General features: G+C 37.7%; 1 protein-coding gene across 2 annotated transcripts in view; it reads right to left on the bottom strand.

Moving 5' to 3' along the window:
* The window catches only part of gna12a (guanine nucleotide binding protein (G protein) alpha 12a), a 33,642-nt gene extending 16,737 nt beyond the window's left edge, over window positions 1–16,905 (bottom strand). The window contains exons 1-2 of one of the 2 annotated variants that reach the window (XM_056261659.1): window positions 16,129–16,905; window positions 6,323–6,538 (exon numbers count right to left, since the gene is read on the bottom strand). In XM_056261659.1, the coding sequence (XP_056117634.1) occupies window positions 6,323–6,538; window positions 16,129–16,449 (537 nt within the window). In that variant the 5' untranslated portion in view covers window positions 16,450–16,905. Of the gene's footprint in view, window positions 1–6,322; window positions 6,539–8,226; window positions 9,049–16,128 lie in introns of those variants that run through there. The other variant, XM_056261660.1, reaches the window with a different exon arrangement.
* Window positions 16,906–21,939: the final 5,034 nt, after the last annotated feature.

The raw sequence follows: 21,939 nt of genomic DNA, 5'->3' as shown, positions 1-21,939 counted from the left end.
GAAATATGGCCTGGCTTTGACTTAAGAAACTGACATTTAAGAAACATAGATCTTGTCCTCTGACAAAGCTCTCACATATGTGCTAAAAAATGCATTGGAATCCATTCATCAGATCCCGACCATCACGAAAGATCAAAAAGATCAATTAAATGTCTACTTCATGACCTTCGGATGAACAACAACAACAGAATATAAGATGATAATACCATGTCAAGAACATATCTAGGTTATATTTCTATTGAAGCTTGTAAAAGGTAAAAAAAAAAAAAGATAGGCTAATTGTGAAATAAAGTTTACAAAAAAGTAATGTGACAGTGTATAAAGTAACAATTATGAGAAATCAGAACCATAATGAGATTTGTATATTATGTATATTTACTCACAATATTAACTTATATATTTAAAATAAAGTCACACTTGCAATATAAAATAAATATTAAGTCGCAATTACGAGATTTAAAATCATAGTGTGGTATATTGAGTCACTTTGTAAGCCTAAAGTTTAAATTGGGAGGCAAAGATGCAATTAAAAGAAATATAGTCACAATCATGAGACAATGACCTTTTTATTTTATTTTTTACAGAAACTGGCTTCTGTGTATTTCATTTCCAACTCAAAAGAATTATTATTATTATTTTTCTAATAATACATTGTGTAGTGGACTGTAATGAAAATAATGTCACAATGCAAATAAGTCTTAAAGGGATAGTTCACCCAAAAATGAAATTTACCCCATGATTTACTCACCCTCAAGCCATCCTAGGTGTATATGACATTCTTCTTTCAGATGAATACAATTGGAGTCATAGCCTATTAAAAAATGTCCTGGCTAATAAAATGGCAGTGAATGAGAGCCCAAAATTTGAAGCCCAAAAAAGTGCATCCATCCATGATAAAATCTCCCACAGCTCCGGGGATTTAATAAATGCCTTCTGAAGCAAAATGATGCGTTTGTGTAAGAAAAATATCCATAACTATCAACTTAGATAACTAGCTTCCGACAAATGGCCATTCACTGCCATTATAAATATTGGATTAGCCAGGTCATTTTTTAATATAACTCCGATTGTATTCGTCTGAAAGAAGAATGTCATACACACCTAGGATGGCTTGAGGGTGAGTAAATCATGGGCTAATTTTCATTTTTGGGTGAACTATCCCTTTAATGGATCTATTTTCTTTATGCAAAATATAATGTCCTTTTTTTCTGTTTATATTGAGAAGAAATATGATCCAAAACGATCTCTGGGAGAATCACCCGGTTGTGGATGCACAGCCTCTGCCAATACTAGTAACATTGTGATTACTCAAGTTTTTGTTTTCAGTTTCAAACCAAATACCTTAATTAGAAATGAATTAAGCTTTCCTATAAAGACGTTTTTTAAGGATTATTCAACAGCGTCTCACTTTACTTGATATTCAAGCGACCCACCCTTTTTTGTGCGTACATGTGAAGATTATGGTGAGTTTGCCAGGAATGAATTTATGATGGCTCTGACTCAACAGCTGTGAAGCTGCATTGCTCATACAGATCTGCAGGTCTGGGCCGTGAGATCTAGTGTGGTTTCTTGGAGGGGCAGCGGCATCAGCCTTCAACAAAGCAGCAATACAGACTTCCTGTCCATGAACTCTCCGCAGCCTTCAAGCAAAGCAACGTTTGTGTTCAATCACAGTATGACCAGAGCCGCCTTCCCGCTAATGGCGAGTCTTGGGATTTTGGCAACCTTACTGACAATGGATACAGTCCATTTTCTTTGTTTTTTGTATGGTAATGTGCAAGTCTCACACACATTAAAGCCAGTTTTCCTTTAAAATTTTCCTCATATAAATGCTAGTGGAAGGAAATTACATATCAGCACAAATCCCTTCACTCAACCATTAAATTCAAATCACACAAATTTGTCAAGATCCATTCAGCCAAGTCAATACAATCCCTCACATCCAATGGTCATACGGAATTCTGACATTAATTTAGGGTTGCATACTGACAAAAAGTCTTATGCTTGTTTCTCATAGTCAATGCCAATACTTTTTCCCTAAAGAGATCCTCTAATAGGCTACAACCGAGGGATGAAGGACCGCCCTCGCACCACCACAATCCTCCCAAGAGCCAAAGGAACAGAGTAGAGATTGGTGAGATCCAGGCCAAGTTTCTCACAAAGAGATGCATGAACTCCACAAGTATGTCAAACCTGATGATCATGTTCTCCAGCATGATTTGAGATGATCCAAAGAACATCTGACCGAAACATCTGATCAAAGTCCTAAATTTACTTAAATTACTGAAATATTTCTTCATTTCCTATTATAACATTATAACATTTCTTTGGTATTAAATGTTCAAAATCCAGAATCTACATGGTGTAATTCAGATTCAGTCTCTGAAATTTGCTGTATACTACACCCTGTGTACTGTACATGTAGATGGTTTGTGGGATCTAGAGAGAGAGTTTCTGGTCTCAATAGCATGTCCTCTACTCAATGTTTCATAGGACTGGTAGAAAAGAGACTTTCTGTAAAGGGAAAAAAAGAGCAGCATTCCCACAGGCACACTTTTGTTTGGGGCAGAAACTAAAACTTGTAGGACAGGGTTAATGCTTGGTCTCTGGTCAAAAGGGAACGGGAGTTGCTCAGTCGGACAGGCTGAGCCCTGTAATGTCCTCCCACTCACAGGATTCTGAATTAACTCACAAACAAACAGGCCTTCACAGTACATAGAGAACAAAAGAGACTGAGGGAGGCAGGGGCACCAAACCTTTGGCCCAGTCGGCCAGTTCAACGTAACCCTTATAGGGTCAAAAGACTCATGTCACGGACCGAATTGGAAAAACAGCTGGGTCAAAATCCACAGACGTCACATATGTTTCATTAAGGCAAAAATCTGCAAATAATGGCTTTAAAATGAGAGAAGCGCACTTAAAAAGCTTACCCAGCTAGATGTTGAATGTTAAGAGATTCTTAGTTCTTCTCACTAAATTATCACTTTGATGGGGTTTCAAATTCTCTGTCAAGGTCTATTTTATCTTTCATTAAAGTACTGTGGTGTTAGTTCTCGGCTTTTCTTTTTATTCTGTTCTCACAATGGGAAAAAGACAACAGACATCACTTAAGATCTGTTCACTTTATTCAATTAAATAAATGAAACAAAAACAGCACTCTTCTTCATCTGCTCCCATAAAACTGTAATATAAGATATAATTTTCTTTACTTCTAATCCATATTAGCATACTATAGAATAAATCGTCATTCTGGGCGTCAACAGTTCAAAATTATGTTATGTTTTTTTTTGTTTTTTGGTTAATATTTATTAATTATTAATTTATTACAGACAATATCAGCATTATAGATATCAACATTGAACCACTAATTAAACCAAAGCATTGCTCTAAAAGGTTTTCACATTTTTCTAGTCACAATTCAATTTTGACAAAATCACTGTGACTTTAATTGGGAAGTATATCAAATTTTAATACACAATAAATTGTCCAACTTGAGTAATATATTAAATATCTTAAACTTTTTAAACTTTTATCTGAAGAATATTACAAGTAAATAGTCTTTTTTAATTTGAACACGTCCTTAATCAGGACCATCTGTGTTTCATCATAGTAGCAAAGGCTGATGATTCAAACCCAGTTGTAAAGAAGAAAGAAAAAAACAAGGGGTTTTGGGGGCGGAGCTCTGCCAACAGATGAGCTCATCACATCAGAGCCAAAGACATAAATCTGATTTAGCAGATTACAGCCGTCTGTTCTCAGCCTTTGAAATGAGTATGATCGTAGCAAAAGATCAGGAGCCACATTATCAAAATAATAATCAGTGAGATGCTTCAGACACTTTATGCTCCTAATTTCAGAGAAAAAGTAGATTTTATGAAAAACGTGAGCAGTGAGAAGTCAAACCATCTCATGCATGAAGGGAAATTTGTGCCATTTCCTCATAGGTTTCCTCACTGTCTATCCTGTCCTCCATCCTGCACCACTGACCTAGATCTTCAGGACTCTCAACAAAGTTAAAAAATTCATAAAGTGTGAATCGCATCGCTCCAGTGCGCAGTCAGGGCGATTAAAGTTTGAGAGACTCCTGTGCACAGCTTCTGAACTCATTAAAGTCCTGTGGCAACGTACACGCTGAGATGAGATGCACATAAATAAGTCAAGCTTCCTCTGCTTTTCTGCACTCAGCAGGTTTAATTAAGGTCTCCCAGTGTCTAGCTTTAATAGCTAGGCCAACGATTTACATCTAAATGACACTGAAATATTACTGTATTTCCCGTAACCTCTAGCCTATCAAATGGTAGAGCTTGTAGTTTTGATTCCCAGGGAACACACATACAAGTAAAATGTTTTGAATAGTCAGGAAGTATATTATTTAACATAACATATTTATTTATTTTTATATGAATATACACCACTGTTCGGAAGTTTGGGGTTGGTAAGATTTTTTAATGTTTTGAAAAGAAATCTCTTATGTCTCTTTGATTGATTATATTAAGTTAATATTAACAGTTATATGAAATATTATTACAATGGAAAATAACAGTTTTTATTTTATTTTAATACATTTAAAATGGAATTCATTCTTGCGGTGGAAAAGCTGGATTTTCAGCATCATTACTCACATGATCCATTAGAAATCATTCTAAAATGCTGGTTTGCTGCTCAGGAAATATTTATTTTTATTACCAATGTTGAAAACATTTGTGCCGCTTATTATTTTTGTGGAAACCGTGATACATTTTTTCAGGATACTTTGATGTTTCAATTTTTTTTTTAAAAGTTAAAAGTAGGGGTGTGGCGAGACGCTTATCTCACGAGACGAGACGAGACACGAGATTGGGTTAACGAGACGAGACGAGATTTTTGCACAATTTTTCAGAAATCCTCAATGACAAAATTCATGACTGGAAAAATAGTATGCAGGTGCACTTTTCAATGTTTTAACTAATAATCTTCTAATGCATGTCATTTCAGGTCTACGTTATGAGTGTGAATTATCAAATGCATTGAAAGAAAACAATATACAAGCACTGTAAAAAGTTTTTATTGATTGGCTTTTCTCCTGTATGATTTCACATTAGTCTCTTCAGACTATGTACATTTAAGAGCTTTCAGAACTTCTGATTGAGGCTGTGTGTGACCTAACTGAACTCCTTTACATACATTGAACAGAGAAATAAAAACAGTATAAATAACAAAAATAAATAACTGTTTTCTCTTATTAAGTGCAAACAATAAGTGCAAGTGCAACCATAATCAAAGTTAGCACACAGACTCTTTATAATTGTTGTGAAACCGCGGTTTTATTTTGCACCGGCAGTTATGCAGTTATAGGGTTAATGCGGTGAGTTCGGAAAAGGTCGGGTAGAGAGAAACGAGGCTGGTGTGTTTGTCTCTACAGTTGTTCTTGCGTTCCGATTATAAGTTCAGAAATGGAGCCTCCCTTGTCTGTTGTCCTTTATACGTTACAGTAGGCCTACTCTCTCAATATTCGCAGTGCAAACAGAAACCATAGCCGCAAATAAACAGTCCAGAGATGGGTATTGGGAGACGGACTATTGTATGTATGCAGCCTAATTTGTGCGCAATGCACATCAGGGAGCTTGTGTTTTACTTTCACTTACAAATTCGTGACCGCGCGTATAGGGAGCAGCGGTGCTGAGCGCGCATATTCTACAAGATAAGACATTTATCAGACGTTTAGTCTGTTGCGCAACGAATCCTCCGCCATCGTCACGCGATCAGTGAACTGTGATTCGTGCTGCACTGATTGCACCGGCAACTTGGCTGGATGAGCAGAGCAGACTTTTACATTAGTTTATAATGGTTTTTATTTTTTTATAAAAACAACAAAACGATAGTTTAGGCGAATGTGAGTGTAGCGGTGAAATATTCATGGCGATATCGCGAGACAGCTTTTTCACTCGACGACAAATCTCGTCATATTTAGTCTCGCGAGATCTCGTGGCACGAGATCTCGTCACACCCCTAGTTAAAAGTAAAAAAGAAAAACAGCATTTATTTGAAATAAAAATCTTTTCATTTATAAATGGGTGCACTGTCACAATTTAGCTAAATAATATCACTATATTTCGAAGGTTAGTCAGATTGAAGCTCCACTATAGCAGGCTATCCATGAGCAATCACCACTGTGCCCTTGAGCAATGCACTTAACCCAGGTGAATACAGGTAAATAATACATCAGTTTTTTTATGAGAACACTCGTCGGCAACTACGCAAAGAACTGTGTGGTGCTTCCTGTGAAGTGTATGAGTATCCAGATGGCACAGGTTGACAGGAAATCTATTATGATTACACTCACCAGCTGAAACTCACTCCGTCGGCCGTAGGCTTCCTGGATGCCACTGTCATTCCAGAGCGCCTGCAGGGCCGGGACGTATAGCTGAAAGGTACAGGGTTCAACGGGCATGCCTGCTTTGTTCTCAAAGGACATCACAAACATGCCATGCTTCTCGTTCTCTGAGTTCTGCCAGGAAACGCCAAGTTTGTCTCGGGCATCCACCAGTACCCGCATCCCCTTTAAAAAAAATTAAAAAAAAAGACAAAGAGAAGGAGAGAGAGATGAATGCCATGTTTTTGTGTCAAGGGTGCATAACAACAGCAGGGTGTGTCCTCAGGAGCTGGAAGCAGGAAGCTGGATGTAGCAATTCTTCTGGAGATAAAATAAAGATATGAGCAATGTCTTCACGCTACCTACAGCACACTTTAAACATGCTAAAATCCTGCCTCTGTAAATCTCCCAAACAAGTTTCAAACTAGTTACCAACTCATGTTTAAGTAAAAAGGCTTTGGGAAATGAGCCCATACCACTGAATTTCAGTATTCAGCAACATGGCATGCCTGCCCTGATTATCAGCAGTGTGAACTACACCAATATGAGTTTAGTCCATCATATAAGAGGCATTTTACATATATTGGCCTGAACAGACAAATCTGCATGAGACAATCATACAGAATTTTTGTGCCGAACATTTATGTTGGGGTGGACAGGTTTTTATCGTAAACAAAAGTGTCAGAGAGAGAGAGAGAGAGAAGAACATTTAGTAAAACTACTACTGCTGCTGCAAAAAACAGTTTTTGCCTAGCATTATATTTTGTACCTCAGGATAAAAATTAAACCAAAAAAAATCTAAAATATTTATAAATGAAATAAAATAAAGTCAATAATATGGTCCCTTTAAATAAGCACCACTGTTAGTTAAAACAGTGACAAATCTGAAGGGTGTTTGAACTGCATTTGGACGAAGATTGCTGCTGTTCAGTCATGACATGTATTTCCAAAACACAAGATTTGTGCCTATGCCTGAAACACTCCACTCTGAAGCCAAAAACATCTCCAGAAAGCCCTGTTAAGGACAGCAAATGCACTGAAACTAAACTTCCGCGATGAGCCTCCTCACTTCCAAGCATAACACTGAATACACAAAACCCTGAACTGAGACTCTTTGGCAGTAACCAGGAGGGTTGGGCTCTGTGGACGAGCAGAAATATCATGAGACGCTTTGTAAATGTAACATAAGGCCATTGACTTTTCACAATAATAACTGCAGTACTATCAATCAACCGAGGCAAAATCCTGCTTTGCAGCACATTTCACCCTCCTTTTGTTTCACTGGAATAACATCCTGATGTTCAGGGTCCCAGAAGGGGGTCCTAGGCCTCTCTTTCTGCTCTAACGGGCCACGTATGAATCATCGACACTAGCACTCAAAAGTGCCCTGGGCAAATGTATGCTACAGTAATTAGAGCGTCCAGCCAGATTTTGCCTCCAAAGAAGATAAAGGGTTCCTCAGGCACAGGTGCTTTATGGGATTTGACCCTGTGACCCGGACAAGTCCGTTTATTGCCATTCCAGCACGACAGGTCATTGGGTTGGGCGTAAACGCAACGCAACAGAGACTCTTAGTCTGTCCGCATGTACAAGTGATATGCATATCAACACGAGACGCATGCATTGCAAAACCAATAAAACAGCAGGACAGCGACAGGAAATGAATGTGGTACAGTCCTGTTAGTCTGGCTGACTCCATCAAATCCATCAGATTCCCCCACCTCCCAAATCCCAAGATTTCCCAAGCCATCAAACAGTTCACAAATGTAAACAGTTGTTCATGCTCAAGGCCTCCCTACTGGTTAGGCTTACTGATCTTAATAGTGTGCTTTGGTTCAGGGTTGTCAGGGTACTTTCCTAGGGGCCAAACTCACTCACACTTCTGCCTTTATTTGTCTCCAAGAGGCTGCCCCCAAAACCCTTCCAACCATCTCTGACCTTTCACCCACTTCTGGCCAACACTATCTGGGAAGCGTAGACGTATCTTCCTGTCCTCCTTGGCTTGATCCGTTGACACAGTCAGGGCAAGAGGAGAGAGAGAGCGGTGAGGCGGCTTTATCACAGCGGAGAGGTCAGCTGCAGGGCTTCCAATCTCTTCCTGAGTTGTGGCAAAGTCCCAAAAATATCTCTGAAAACCACCAAAACCTCACCTCGCCGTGAGTATGTCTCCTAGCGTTTCTTGAATGCCTCCTGAAAACAAGCCTTTAGTGTTTGTTTTGAATGGCATCTTCCGAAGCGACTTGTTTTTTAAATCTTCAGCAAAAAGCCACAGACTTTTCCATGTCTAAAACAGACTAAATTCATTATATTCTCCTTGTTGTTTGTTGAAAAAGGAGGGGATTTCCTGAATGTTCAGTCAACAAAGAGTAAAAATGAAATTCAGGGATATTGGTTTCTGTCGAGAGCTGACAGCGAATCCTAACCATCGGCCCTCATCTGACACGCATTAGACGGGCCCTGCGTGTCAGGCGTAGTAATTACTCCAGTGGTGGTAATGGCAGCGCTGTGATTTTGCAGCGTAAGCAGATGTGGGGAGCAATCCAGGCAGCCGCTCATGGGTTCCCCACCGGTGAGCAACCACAGTTAAATCAGCAACAACTCTTTAGCCATAAACAAGCCACCAGTGAAGGAGCCTCCCAAGACTCCGGTCACAGAGGAACTCTCAGATTTATCACACAGGAAGATGGGCTTGATATATGCTTGCTCCCTGGGTCACCCTTCAGCTACTTCCTGTATCCTCCCCCACAAACATCTTGCAAACAGGACGCATGAACTCAAACCTTTCGGTGTGGCACAACTTATTGGTAATTTGCCCCTCTGTACGCGCTCTCCTAGAGATGATGGAGCAAAAACACATTCTGGGCCGTTACTGAATACCGCAACCATTTTCTCAAGGATGTAGTAAACAGAGGAAATGCTTCAATGCCAGTGGTGTCCCATTGCACAAGAGACCTTAGCAATAGGGAAATTGACTCTTGGAGGATCAAATGATAAGTGAGGGGTACAAGGGGCCAAACTGAGGTGAGATTTTATCGTGTCCCGACATGTCATGTCAGTCTCAGGTCAGACTTTAAATCACTCTCACAAAGAGTTAACAGTAATGAATAGATAGCTAGCTACTGATCTAGGAAGTAATAAATTCCCAGACATAAATTACACAACCTACTCAAAGTGGGTTAACAACAACAAGGCAGGAAAGGAAAGACTGACTGTGGTGTATCAAATAATTTATCTGGACATTATGAGTACACTGTACTCACACAACACATTTAGCTTTTGTAATGCATATTTGTAAATCAAATGACATTCAGTGGGAAATAGTATGGGATGGGATTTGATTTTATCCATCTAGTTTTGGATCAGATCATAACTACATCAGTAACATGAACAATGAAAAATACTTCAGCAGCATTTATTAATCTTATTTAAAAATACTTTTTTTTTTTAGATCAAAAGTATCTGTTAACACTACTTAATGCACTAGTGTCAACTAACATGAACAACAGCGTTTTTACTACATAACATTAACAAAGGTTAATAAATGCTGTAAAAAAAAAATACTGCTCATTGTTAGTCAATGCATTAACTAATGTTAACCAATTAGACCTTATAGTAAAAGTGTTACCTCCCTTTTTTTCCAATAATGTGCACTGACAAATCATGTAAAATATGCCCTGGGACGATGATAAAGGATTTATTTTAAATTAGATTTTAACCTACAAAGTTGTCTTTGAAAAAATCATTGATTGTAAAAAACATTTTACATTCTTTCCAGATCACCTCTACAGGCAAATGGTGCCGTAATACCCAAAAGGCATTAATGGAAGGATCTGGAAGGAGTTGAGAGGACTATGTCCTGGACTTTTGCCACTGTAAAGTGGCTGAAATGAAGATAATGTTATCTTTAAAATAACCAATAATTTGATCAGCACATAGGCTAAGATACGTTCATGCAACTGTTAACCTCTCTAATTGTGTGTTCATGTTTTTTCCACCCCTGAGGAAAAGTCTGGACTGGGGTTCCTCCAAATTGGTATTAGTTAAACAAACATAACCGACACTGTCATCATCCTAAAGCCTACAGAGGGATGGGCTGAACAACAGGGTGATGACAAATGGTCAGAGGGGAGATGATGGCACGACTAAATCGCCATTGTTTGCGGTATTCACTGTCTGCACTGAGGAGAGGCATTTCCTCTGGCTCTGTGCGATACCAAGAGCCCATAGAGACCACCATTGTGGAGCTATTCCAATCTGACCTTGACTTCATCGCTAACAAACAAGGTCTCCAGTCCAGCTCGGCATCCAATTCACACATCTTTTGGGCTGTGAAATAACGTATTATCACATGCTTTACTTTTACTGGCCACTTGTTCTACAAAAAAAAAAAAAAAAACGTTTTGCCCCAGTAATGGGCAACTGTTTTAGACCTAAACTAAATGAAATTCCCAAACAATTTTATAAAATTATTCACACCAATTCTAATGTAGAATTTTTATACTTCCTAAAAAAAAAGCTGCATTGTTCACAAAACCTTACCATATTTCTGGCTCACCATTAGAAACTCGATCAAATCAAACGTTTTAGGCTTTTAGTCAAACTGTGTCATCTCTATGCTAGTGTAATCCAAAAAAAATTACGTTTAGCAAATATACATCAAAATACACATTGTGGGGGAAACGGCTAAAATTGCACCACAAGGGCATATTAAAGGGTTACGGTTTTTGTTGCTGTAACCTTGATTCAGCCAAGAAATATTTTGACTTGAATAAAAGTAGTTTTTTATTCTCATAAAATTATTCAATAAGGTTAACGACACAGAGCAATGATATTGTTGGAATCACTAATGGAATGTTTTTTTCCAGCTGATGAAACCTTGACTGCCACCTGACTTTAGAGAGTTAGTGCATTTAGAGTGCCATAGCTGTGGCAGGTTTATAATATTGTTACTCTCCGAACGCTAATCTAGTTATCATTACCGTTCTTGGTGTTAAAGAGTATTTAGGGTAAATAGGCCGTTGCTCCGTTTTTTCTTCCTAGACCCTGATAATCTGAGCTTTTCAAATCTACACAAGATGTTTCATAAAGCTTTTTGACATCTACAGTTAATGAATGGTGACAAGAATCCATGGTAAGCCATTTAGAAACACAAAACTTTAGGCACATTCTTCATGCCCATTTGCTCTTTTCACTTGACTGAAAGGGCAGTGAGTGGACCATGTAATCAGTGCCAACACATACACTTAGGCCGTTTCGTGCGACTAGTCATAAAACTCACTTCAAGTTATCATAGACAAATAGATGCTCCAAAACACAGACCTCAACATTTGCCTCTGAAGCTAATTAAAAAGATCAGAACTACTAGTTACTTTGTGGTGAAGGGGTCTTATTAAAAATAAACTGATGACATTATCTGCACAAAGAAAGCTCAGTTCTGCAGCTTTGCTCCCCATGTCCTCCGTGGGGTTAGAAGAAGATCTGATCGCAATCAGTCCCAGTCGAACAAAGTCAATCTTTTAGCTCGGTCTCAGTCGTGTCATTGTACGACATATTCTCCTGGGGTCTCAATTATAAAACTGTACGTAGGTTCCTTACTAAAAGTGTACATGCGCCCGATAGCCAAAAATGGTGTACGCAAAAAAATATTCAGACTTATAAAACCGTGCGTACGCCAGAACCTGCGCAGAATTCACTTTATAAATCCCAGTCAGCGGAAGAATGTGCGCACATGCGTCTCCTCCCCCGAAATAACCATATATGGAGATTATAACGCCTAGTTTTACTATGCATATCCTCATCTGCATATCATTTGCATATGATTATTCATCCATGTGATAACATGTTTAACGGTACAAGACATTAGGGAAATATGAAATACGGATGTGGCGTCACATTACATTAATAAAAATCATTTAGTAGCCTACCCTTGCCTTGTTTTTGAATAAATAAATCAAATAGCCTAGTGTAAAATACATTTCAGAGAAAGTTTTTCTCAATCTTTTCCAATGGCCAAATAGTATTTTTAATTGATTTATATTTTTAATGGAAACAGATAGGCTAGACCTTGTTGCGCATTATTTGCACTAAACTATTTTCTCAGACAATCTGCTATTATCATAATAAGCAATTATCTCTGTAGTTAAAACACAGCATGCCAGAGGAAAAGTATTCAAAAGCATTGCATGATGCATCCACAATAAATATTTCATGTATTAATGATTTCATGTAGTTTAAGTGTTTAACTCCATTAATGAGAATGGCCTATTTAATCTAAATGAAATATCAGAAGTAAAACATCATTCTTTTATTTATTTAAACTGTTATTGTGAACATGCACTGTATTTATGATTAGGTTTACTTCATCTGCCGTTAGATAGGCTATGCGTCAGTTTCACTAAACGGCCCAATGCGCTCGCTGGCGCGGACATCTAAGAAGGGATGGATATTTGCTTCCTTCAAGTGCTAGGCTTGGTGAGTGAAATTATATATGTATTATCTTTCTGTATATGTATAATTTTCTTTACATTTTCTGTCTAAAAGTGACCAAAAAGACATTTAACTCCAGTTCACCATCGGTGTCGCCAAACTGCTCCATCTCCAAAACGTTCGTACGCATGGATCAGAGTTTGCGTGCAGGTGCGCAAATTTTCCCGTCGAGTTTGTTTTTATAAATCGCAACTCATGCGTCGGAAGTGGCGTACGCCTCTTTCAGGGCCTGTTTTGTGCGTACGCAACGGTTATAAAGGAGGCCCCTGGAGTCTAAACAAAAGCTTACATAAGAACATTTCACTGGCTTTGGGGAGGATGCATGATGTGATCCCTGATAGTTTGGCTAAGTTTTTGGTGGACAAGAATCATGGAGATGGAACATGTGGACCTCTGCACTGACGTTCTGAGAAACATATCCTTTTCCATATAAAGCAAAACTCTTCAACTGAGCCAAACCTCTGATCTGGCAGCCCTGCTTTTGGCCAAACTGTGGGTAAGATAACAAGACCAAGGATAGGAATATTTATCATTTCAGTTTCCCACTTAATAAATGATCACCATAGTTTGCCAGAATACAGACATATTTGTGTTCAGTAGAGCAGAAAAGCACATTGTATTGAAGTTGGTTTGAAAAACTTTATGGCATTTCTAAAAATGTCATGTGGTGTAGCCATCACTTAAAACATAGGCCTAACTTTTCTTTAAACCATGAATACATGTAAGTGTACAAATCTTAATGTTTACTTTCAAAATATGCCATGTATTTGTGTTTCTCATTTGTGTGGGGACCATGTTGGCTTTACTTGTGACAAAAATGCATGTGGCGGCAGGAAACAAGCAGGTTTGGGCAAGTAAACATGCCTTTGGTAACCTTAGAATAACTTAATCTGACTCAACAACATCATTTTTAAGATGTTTTGATGCAACACAACAGTGATGATTAATGTAGTTGCATTTAATACAATATTTTACAAACTTTTTCAAGGTAAAAGGTGTTTTCTTTTTACAATATCATGAATTATTAACTCATAATTTATCAATGTTTTGGGGAGTTGCACCACAACCTGAACTAACCAGGCCTTGTCAAAAAGGTAAAACGGTCTCTGATATTTTGACTTCCTGACCTCAACATTGAGTCATGAAGGTCTGCAGGGGTCCTCCTCACTATGATATCATTTCCTGTTTTGCATTACTGCATGTTTCTGCATGTTGTATAAACAGCATTTTTTCTGTATTATTAATAAATGATTAGATAAGGCTAGAATGAGCATCATGATATTGATCATACGATTTCAGCGCATCTAACATAAAGTCAAAGCAACAAAAAAAAGACGACAATGACAAGACAATGCACAATACACTGATTTGTTTAACAATGGACCTGCTGTGTTGTAACAAAACGCCACAGAAAAATTCTGACTCCGTCAACTGCACATAGGCGTATTGAACAACATGAAAGAGTGTTAGATCTTCTCTATCACTATTGTAACATGGAGAGCATGTCTTGTGCTATCAGCAGCTCATCTTAAAGTCTTTACTATGATCACATCAGATGTATCACATCAGTAAACTTCCTATGTGAAACTAAGTAAGAGATTAAGAGAGGAAGACACAAGAGCAGAAAGTACACAGATAGGGGAAAATAACAGAAGTCTTCTTTATCAAGACATATTGAGACATCCAAAGACACGTGAGCTCAGAAAGCACATGAGCTGATCACAATGATAAGTCAGACACAGTCTCTCCGTTCATAGCGGAGTGAGGGATGAACCTAGACAAAACAAAGTGACTCAATGTACTGCTTAATTTTAAGGACAGCTAAACTTAGTCTTGTAATTCTGAAGAACATTTGCCAGCCTGCAAATGTTAAGTTGCTGATTTGTGATTACTGGTTTGTAAAAAAACATATTAAAAAGTTGCTTCTACCAGAAAGGCCAAACATTGTTCCTCATGATCCTCGCCAACTCCAGCAAGCCCCAGGCCCATGTCTTCTCACACACATTCTGGGACGCATTTTCACTAATTTCCCGTTAACTCTGAGCTGTGAGTCAAGCCACTGTTATTAAACACAGGCATCTTAAATAGATGTGCTTATAGGGAAAGGACCCAAGAATGATCCCCATGGATTTTGCTTTGCGGTAGAGCAGATGCCTAAAACAACCATCACATGACTAACAGCTAAATGAATTAGTCAGATACTATACCGGTAATACATTTTTTCACATGGCCATGGGTGTCCAATTCTAATTAATCTAATTATACTGATCTGTACATCTATTAGTCTGATCTGATATAGGCCTATATGAAGAAAGAATTGGTTTGATAGCAACTCATGTGAGTCTGCATGTTTGACAGCATAAGAAGGATCGTGTACATGTGATGGGAGTTCATGTGAGCACTTGTTGATGACTGACGCACAGACACTGAGGAAGTATTAATTATGCTGAATGCAAAATTGCATTTATTTGTGTTTCTCATTTGTGAGGAGCATGTTTAGCTTACTTATTGTGACAAAAGAGCCTGTCTCAGCAGAAAACAGGCAAGATTGGAAAAGAAACTTGTCCAGACCTTAACTAAATAATCTGGCACATAATTTTAAGACGCTTTGAATTTTGATGCTATAAAACAGTATTATTAAGATTATTGATTCAGTAGTTGCATTTAATGAAATCTATCTATTACTAACATGAATAATAAATTATTCTGAATTGATCTAGTCATGTCCACTGTAAATTCAAGTTTAAGTAAATTGTAAATATTGATTAAATAATGTACAAAATGTAGCCTATATTTCATGTAGCCTATATTTGCACTGCCAAATCGATTAATCGGGATTAATCACATCTAACACAAAAGTTTGTTTATATAATATATGTGTATATATAGTATTGCATATTAGCCTATATTTGTAAGTATTCTGTTAGATGCGATTAATCGCAATTAATCGATTTGACAGCACTAATAGGCTATATATAATTTTATATCAGTATAAAATTACTGATATAAATTTATATCAGTAACATTTAAATCAACCTATCTAAGTTATCTATCACTAACTTGGACAATTAATTAGGCTAATATTTTCTCTATCTAGTAGTCAAGTCCGCTTTTAAAGTTAATTCAAGTTGTTTGTATGAATTAACAATATTATTGATCATCTCATTTAGTGTATGACTTAACAAATGTAAAAGGCAGCATATCCACAAAATTATTGACAAACAAAACAGACAATTATGACGTCAGAAACAACAAAAACTCAAGCAAACTGTCATGTATGAGACCGTTACCTTGATGACATTCTCAAAGATCGTGTCCCTGAAGTCGAGTAGCGCTTTCTGGTTAAACTCTTTTCCGTGGATGATCCTCATTTGTTTGAGGAATGTGGATTTGCCGCTTTCTCCGGCGCCTAGCAGCAGGATCTTCACCAGACGCCGCACCGAGCGCCTCTCGCGCGCGAGCATGGCATCTATCTCGCGACTGCGCCGCTTCGCCTCGCGCTCCGGGTTCACATCGCGCTCGCGGGCTCGTTCCTTCCCGGTACTCCTGTCGTCGTGAGCGGCCTCAGCGGGCAGCAGACACCGGCTCAGGGTGCGTACCACGCCAGCCATCCTTTACAACTTCGACACGGTTAGTTAACGTTACCACCTGATGTATTCATTAAAGTGCCCGAGAACTTGACTTTATGTTTTGTACAAAATCTACATGGAATAGACTCAGCTGGCGCCGCCAAATATCTAACGTTATCTGCGAATATTCACCGGTTAAAACAAACAATAAACGACATTTTCCTCCATTATAAAGACATTTGTGAAAGAAAAACCGTTGACACTGAAGAAGTTCTTCCCCAGCAAAGCGACCACTGCTGTCCGTTGAAACTATGAAAAGGGCAGCTGCCTACTAAACAAATCCGTTGGTCGTGGTGGTAATGAAAAATATCAAGCGGTAAATGTTGTCAGGAAATGTTATTTAGCTGAAACACGTATTCCTTTATAATCTGGTAGCGACGTAAGTCCCAAAAGTTCATTCTGGAGGAGCGCGAGCGGCTTTCTGTTGTTTCGTCTCAGTTCTGGGAAGTTTCTGTGCTGGACTGATCTCTGATGCCCCTACTGCCGTGTAGCGCGTGGTCGGTAGGGGGCGCCAGCGAAATGGGCGTTTGAATAGACCTGAGGGGGATTCCAGTGCCAGAAATGCCATACAGTGGCCCCAAGTCTGTCATGGACTACTGTCTGTGTACTAAAACTTGAAACTTAGCAAACGGCGTATTAAAAAAAGGTAGGCTATTATTGGCTAAAAACAATTTGCATGTAAATGGACAATCTTCATTTTGGTGTCATAATGTTTTCCCCTACATGTTAGGTCTACAGTGTCCAGCAGTGTAACATTTAAGGGCAAAAGTCATTTTAAAAAAATGGTTCTTTTAAAGTCCCCCTGTGGTGAATATCAAGTTTTTAGCATCTTCATGGATACTATAGCTATAGGGCATGAAGATTTTTTTTTCACAGGAAAAAAAATGTTTAAACATGTAATTTTGGTGATCAAAGATGAGTTTTAAGGGATACAATTATTGACTACAGGGGGACTTTAATGAAAGGTTCAAAAGGACAAGATCTGATTTAAAATAGTCTTAAACATTGCCCATACAGCATTAGCGAAATCAAAGCGAATCGTATAAAGCGAATCAAGAGCTTGTGAATCGAAGCAGGAAACATGGAGACCCAGCCCTTGTCACATGACAACAAAGTGTCTTTTTGATTGACAAACGTTTTTCAAATATTATTATTTTAAACGAAATCGATTCACTGCTTATCATAGAAAAATATTATGCAAAGCTACTTTTTTTCAGCCTTTAAATGATATACAAGACTCAATCCATTTTTAAAATTCAGTTAAATGTAATTTAAGTTGAAATAACTTAAACATCCAAGTTGATTACAAATTTAAGGCAGCAACTTTTTTTACAGTGCATTTTTCTTATATATAGTTTTAAATGATGTCCAATCTCATTAGTCATATTCGTAGGCTAATAAATTCCTGCTTTGATATTTGATATTTGAGCGGGTCACCTCAAGTGAGTGGCAATGTTGATATGTTGGTATGACCAACTGAATATCTCACACTTATTTAATCATGCCTGACGAATATTTTATATATGTATTTGCATGGGTTGTTATAGGGACAAAAAAGGCTCATCAAAAATAACTGTTCATTCAGCAGAGGGCAGTGTTAACCAGCGCATACATTCATACATTTCCTTTTAGTCATGTTTTGCTAGTGCATGTACATCATTGGTTTCTTTTTGTAAAGTGAGCTCTGTCTGTTAGGTCCATACGTGTCGAGGCAAAAGAAAAGAAAAGTCCCCTTTATTTATATAGCGCTTTACAATAGGCCTACAGATTGTTTCAAAGCAGCTTTATAGTGATAACAGGAAAATGATGCATTTCGGCTGAAGTCAGTTCAGTGTTGATTCAGTTATCTTGTAAAGTTCATTACAGTTATTAAATTAGTTAATTTCATCTATAAACCAATTCTGCAAAAAATGATGTTATTGTCCTCAGTTCAGTTCTCATACATACAACAGCGTCAGTACGGTCAGATCAATAATGTTGTTGAAAAGAAAAGTTTACAGCTTCATCTGCAGGTTAAAAAAACATAAGGATCTTGTTTATTAAAACATCTTGAATGGAAATCAGTCATTAGTATGGCTTTGTTCTATTTTGTCTAATAAGATGATTATTACACATACTGTTAACAATATAAAATAATATTTCATATTTAAATGTTTGCCCATGCAGCCCAGTATCACAAACACATTTTTCTTATTTTTCTTAGAGCGGGCTATTTTAGTCCCACTGACCACCTACATATGAAAATCAGGGCTTCTGAAATTAGCATATAAATAGTGACAATTTTTTCCTCCAAGTAGATTATTCAATGCCATTCACAGCACTGGAAAAAAACACTCTCTGATTACTGTGGTCCCGATGCAGAGTTCTTAAACCTATTTGTCGAGTTGATGTGCACAAGGAAAACATTTAATGGAAAAGCTTTCAAGTTGATTTTCAAGCAGGAGGTTAATTGGACTGGGTTTTTGGAGGAAAAATGAAATCAACATGAACACGAAATGCAGCTGAAGAGGCTTTCAGAAAGCAACACGGCCATGATTACACATTTTCATCACCAAATCAGAAAGCAACACAGAAGTACAAGTATCCATTCTTCTCATTGGAGTAAACTGCACATGATAGCATTCTTGGAAAATGTGTTGAGGCGAGCTAAGGCTGAAATAGGCATAACCGCCATCCATGTTTCACACTATATGCTTTCAAGCAAAAGTGGCAATGGAGCACCAAGTGCTATAACTTTGGGTATTCATATAGTTCATTCATGGGATAAAGCAAGAGTTAAATTTAATTCACCAGATGCATTGGAGCTTTTTAAATGTTAATGTTCTAATGCACTAAAATCAGACAACAATTATTATGGCATTAATAATTGAATATAAACTGTTGGTAAGTCACTGAATAGAAACATATAGTCTTAAATGTAGATTTCATTTCTCTCTTTTTTTCTTTCTTTTTTTGTGTAGCAGTCAAAGTTATTGTCTTATGGTAAGTCTTTTGCATATTCTGGCCAATGAGCACGTTTTCTAGCAAAAAAAAAAATCAAAAACATTCATTTGTGTATGCATTTTACATAAGAAGTCAGCATAGACTCTTTAAAAATATAGTCTTTAAAAGCCTTTTAAAAATCTTGTTAATAAGCAGTCGTTTTAAAGGGACAAGTCATGCAAAAATGAAATATTTGTCCTTTTTTACTCCCCTTCATGTTGTTCCAAACCTGTACATCAAAAGGAGAATTTTTGAGGGATCTTTACGAACTCGTTTTTCTCAAGCAAGTACATAGTAATGCAAAAGTCCTATTTTTATGGTGATTTTTTGTTTTGGCCCCGTTCACTATGAACTATTGTTATAGGCCAAGAGCTTAAAAAAAAAAAAAAAAAAAAAAAGATTACAGAATGTTCATTTTTGGGTGAACTAATCCTTTAACCTTGTTTTCTAAAGGTTATTTAAGACTATTCATTAAGAAGATTTAGAACAAATCGGATAAAATAATGTTTTCAGGCACAAATGCTTGGAAAACACATTTGGCAAGGGAATCAGAAAGTAAAACAGTCAGAAAACAGATTCAAAGCTTTGTCCAGTCTAATTAAGTGAGATAAGAATTCACTAAACCCAGCAGGCATCTGGTCTCAGAGGACTATAGAAGTAGAAGGAAATGTCTAATTAAATAAACAGCAAATAATTAAATTGATGCTACTCTTTGATTCCAGCATATTGACTTTCATACATGGAAAAGTGTATGTCATTAATAGAGGTCTGTACTTGATGGCCACAATGTTTTTTAGACTGAGGAAGCGAGAAAACGAGGCCATGTTTATCAGAGGGAGGTTGAAAGAAATAATAACAAAAGAAAATAGCAATTGTATTTTCACAAGCAGAGACCAAATAAATAACATCAACTTTAAAGTGATAATATTACCATAAAGAGCAGCATATGTAAACATTAAAGTCTGCATGAAACGGAAGTTGCGATAGTCTTTTCTTCCCTATTGTAAAATATTTTCTTCCCTAGCCTGTTCCCTATTGTGACGTATTGTGAGTGAAACGGCTTCTTGAACAAGAAAAAAAAGTTGATTTTGTCCATGGAAATTGATTGGACGGTTGTGGTTTGCTATTGGTCGAACTCATGCGAGTGACAGATTGTCCTGCCCTCGCGCCAGTAAACACGTCATCAGAGAAGAGAAGAGATGCAAGAGGGAGGAAAAGTTATTTTGATCAAAGATTATGAGGGCACGTCTTTTAAATAAATTAAAAAATAATGTGCATGGAAAAATAATTCATAATAAATACTGCAATATTCCATAAAGAAACACGAATTGTTCATTTTGATTTCATGGTGACTTTAAACACCTTCTAAGGGTGCAGCTGATGAGCAAAAGCTTTCCTCTTCAATCAAAGCAACGATCTTGAAAATATGTTTTTGTTAACAAAGTTCTGTAACAAAGCACACATTTCTCCGCACATTCACACATAAAAACATATTTAACAATGCGAAAAACATATGAAATATGGAGATACAGATGGCCTAAGACACAAAGGTTCTGATGTCTGTGACAGACACACTCCTCCATGGAGTCCATTATGACATTTCAGCGCCGGTGCTCCTCACAGATTTGATTGATGGATGCAGGGACCACTGCATTCAACAGATTGGCAAGCCATCTGCCACAGCAAATTGACACGCTCGAGACGTACGCAACACTTCCTGTAGCGATCTTCTGTGTGAGAAAGGCACAAACAAAAACCGCTGGAAGTGTGGCAATGAAAAGCTCAAAGTTGTATGGACTCGATTTTCATGTTGTGGGTTTTGAATATATTCTGATAAAGGATACAAATTAGTTTGTGCATAATCTCTAAAGTACATGGGCCACGCACGTTTGTTTGCCCAAGACTTTCAAAACATAATGTGTTTGCATTGATGTGCAAATTATATTTCTATATCTCTACTTCCCCTTGGGCTTTAAACAAGAACCTGTCGCATTTAAAAGGAAGCAAACACAGCATTTCATTCTGAACAACACAAAATGCCCAGTTTTCAGGTCGTAAACATCTAACGTGATGTGTTGTGTTGAATGAAACGGCTTTCTCCTTGTTTTAGCGAGCGGCGACAGATCCGAGAGCCTCTTCTATGGTGTTTACAATCACAGTGGAAAGTTGGTTTACCGTCAGAGTTGTTGTCTGCGAGTGACGCTCACTCTGAGAGGAACCACCACCACCACCACATAAAGCAACAAGAAGTCAGCTTGTCAGGGCCCAACTGAAATTTCCACTGCGCTGCCCGTGACACACTCTCTCCAGGATTTTTCCTCTTTTCAAGCCCTTTTTACTGTTTTTCACTTCTCATTTCAACAGCACAAATGTGTCAGTATCTTTCTGAAGCACATGTGCGTGAAGAGTGAGTTTTAACCCATAAATGCTGCTTCTCAAATCCTTTTATTACATAAAACACACCATGCAATGTTGTGTCAGCTGCAAAGT

Source organism: Rhinichthys klamathensis, unplaced genomic scaffold (assembly GCF_029890125.1).
Source record: "Rhinichthys klamathensis goyatoka isolate OS25496 unplaced genomic scaffold, OSU_Roscu_1.1 h1tg000184l_1, whole genome shotgun sequence".
NCBI lineage: Eukaryota > Metazoa > Chordata > Actinopteri > Cypriniformes > Leuciscidae > Rhinichthys > Rhinichthys klamathensis.
This window is presented reverse-complemented; position numbering and strand designations above follow the sequence as displayed.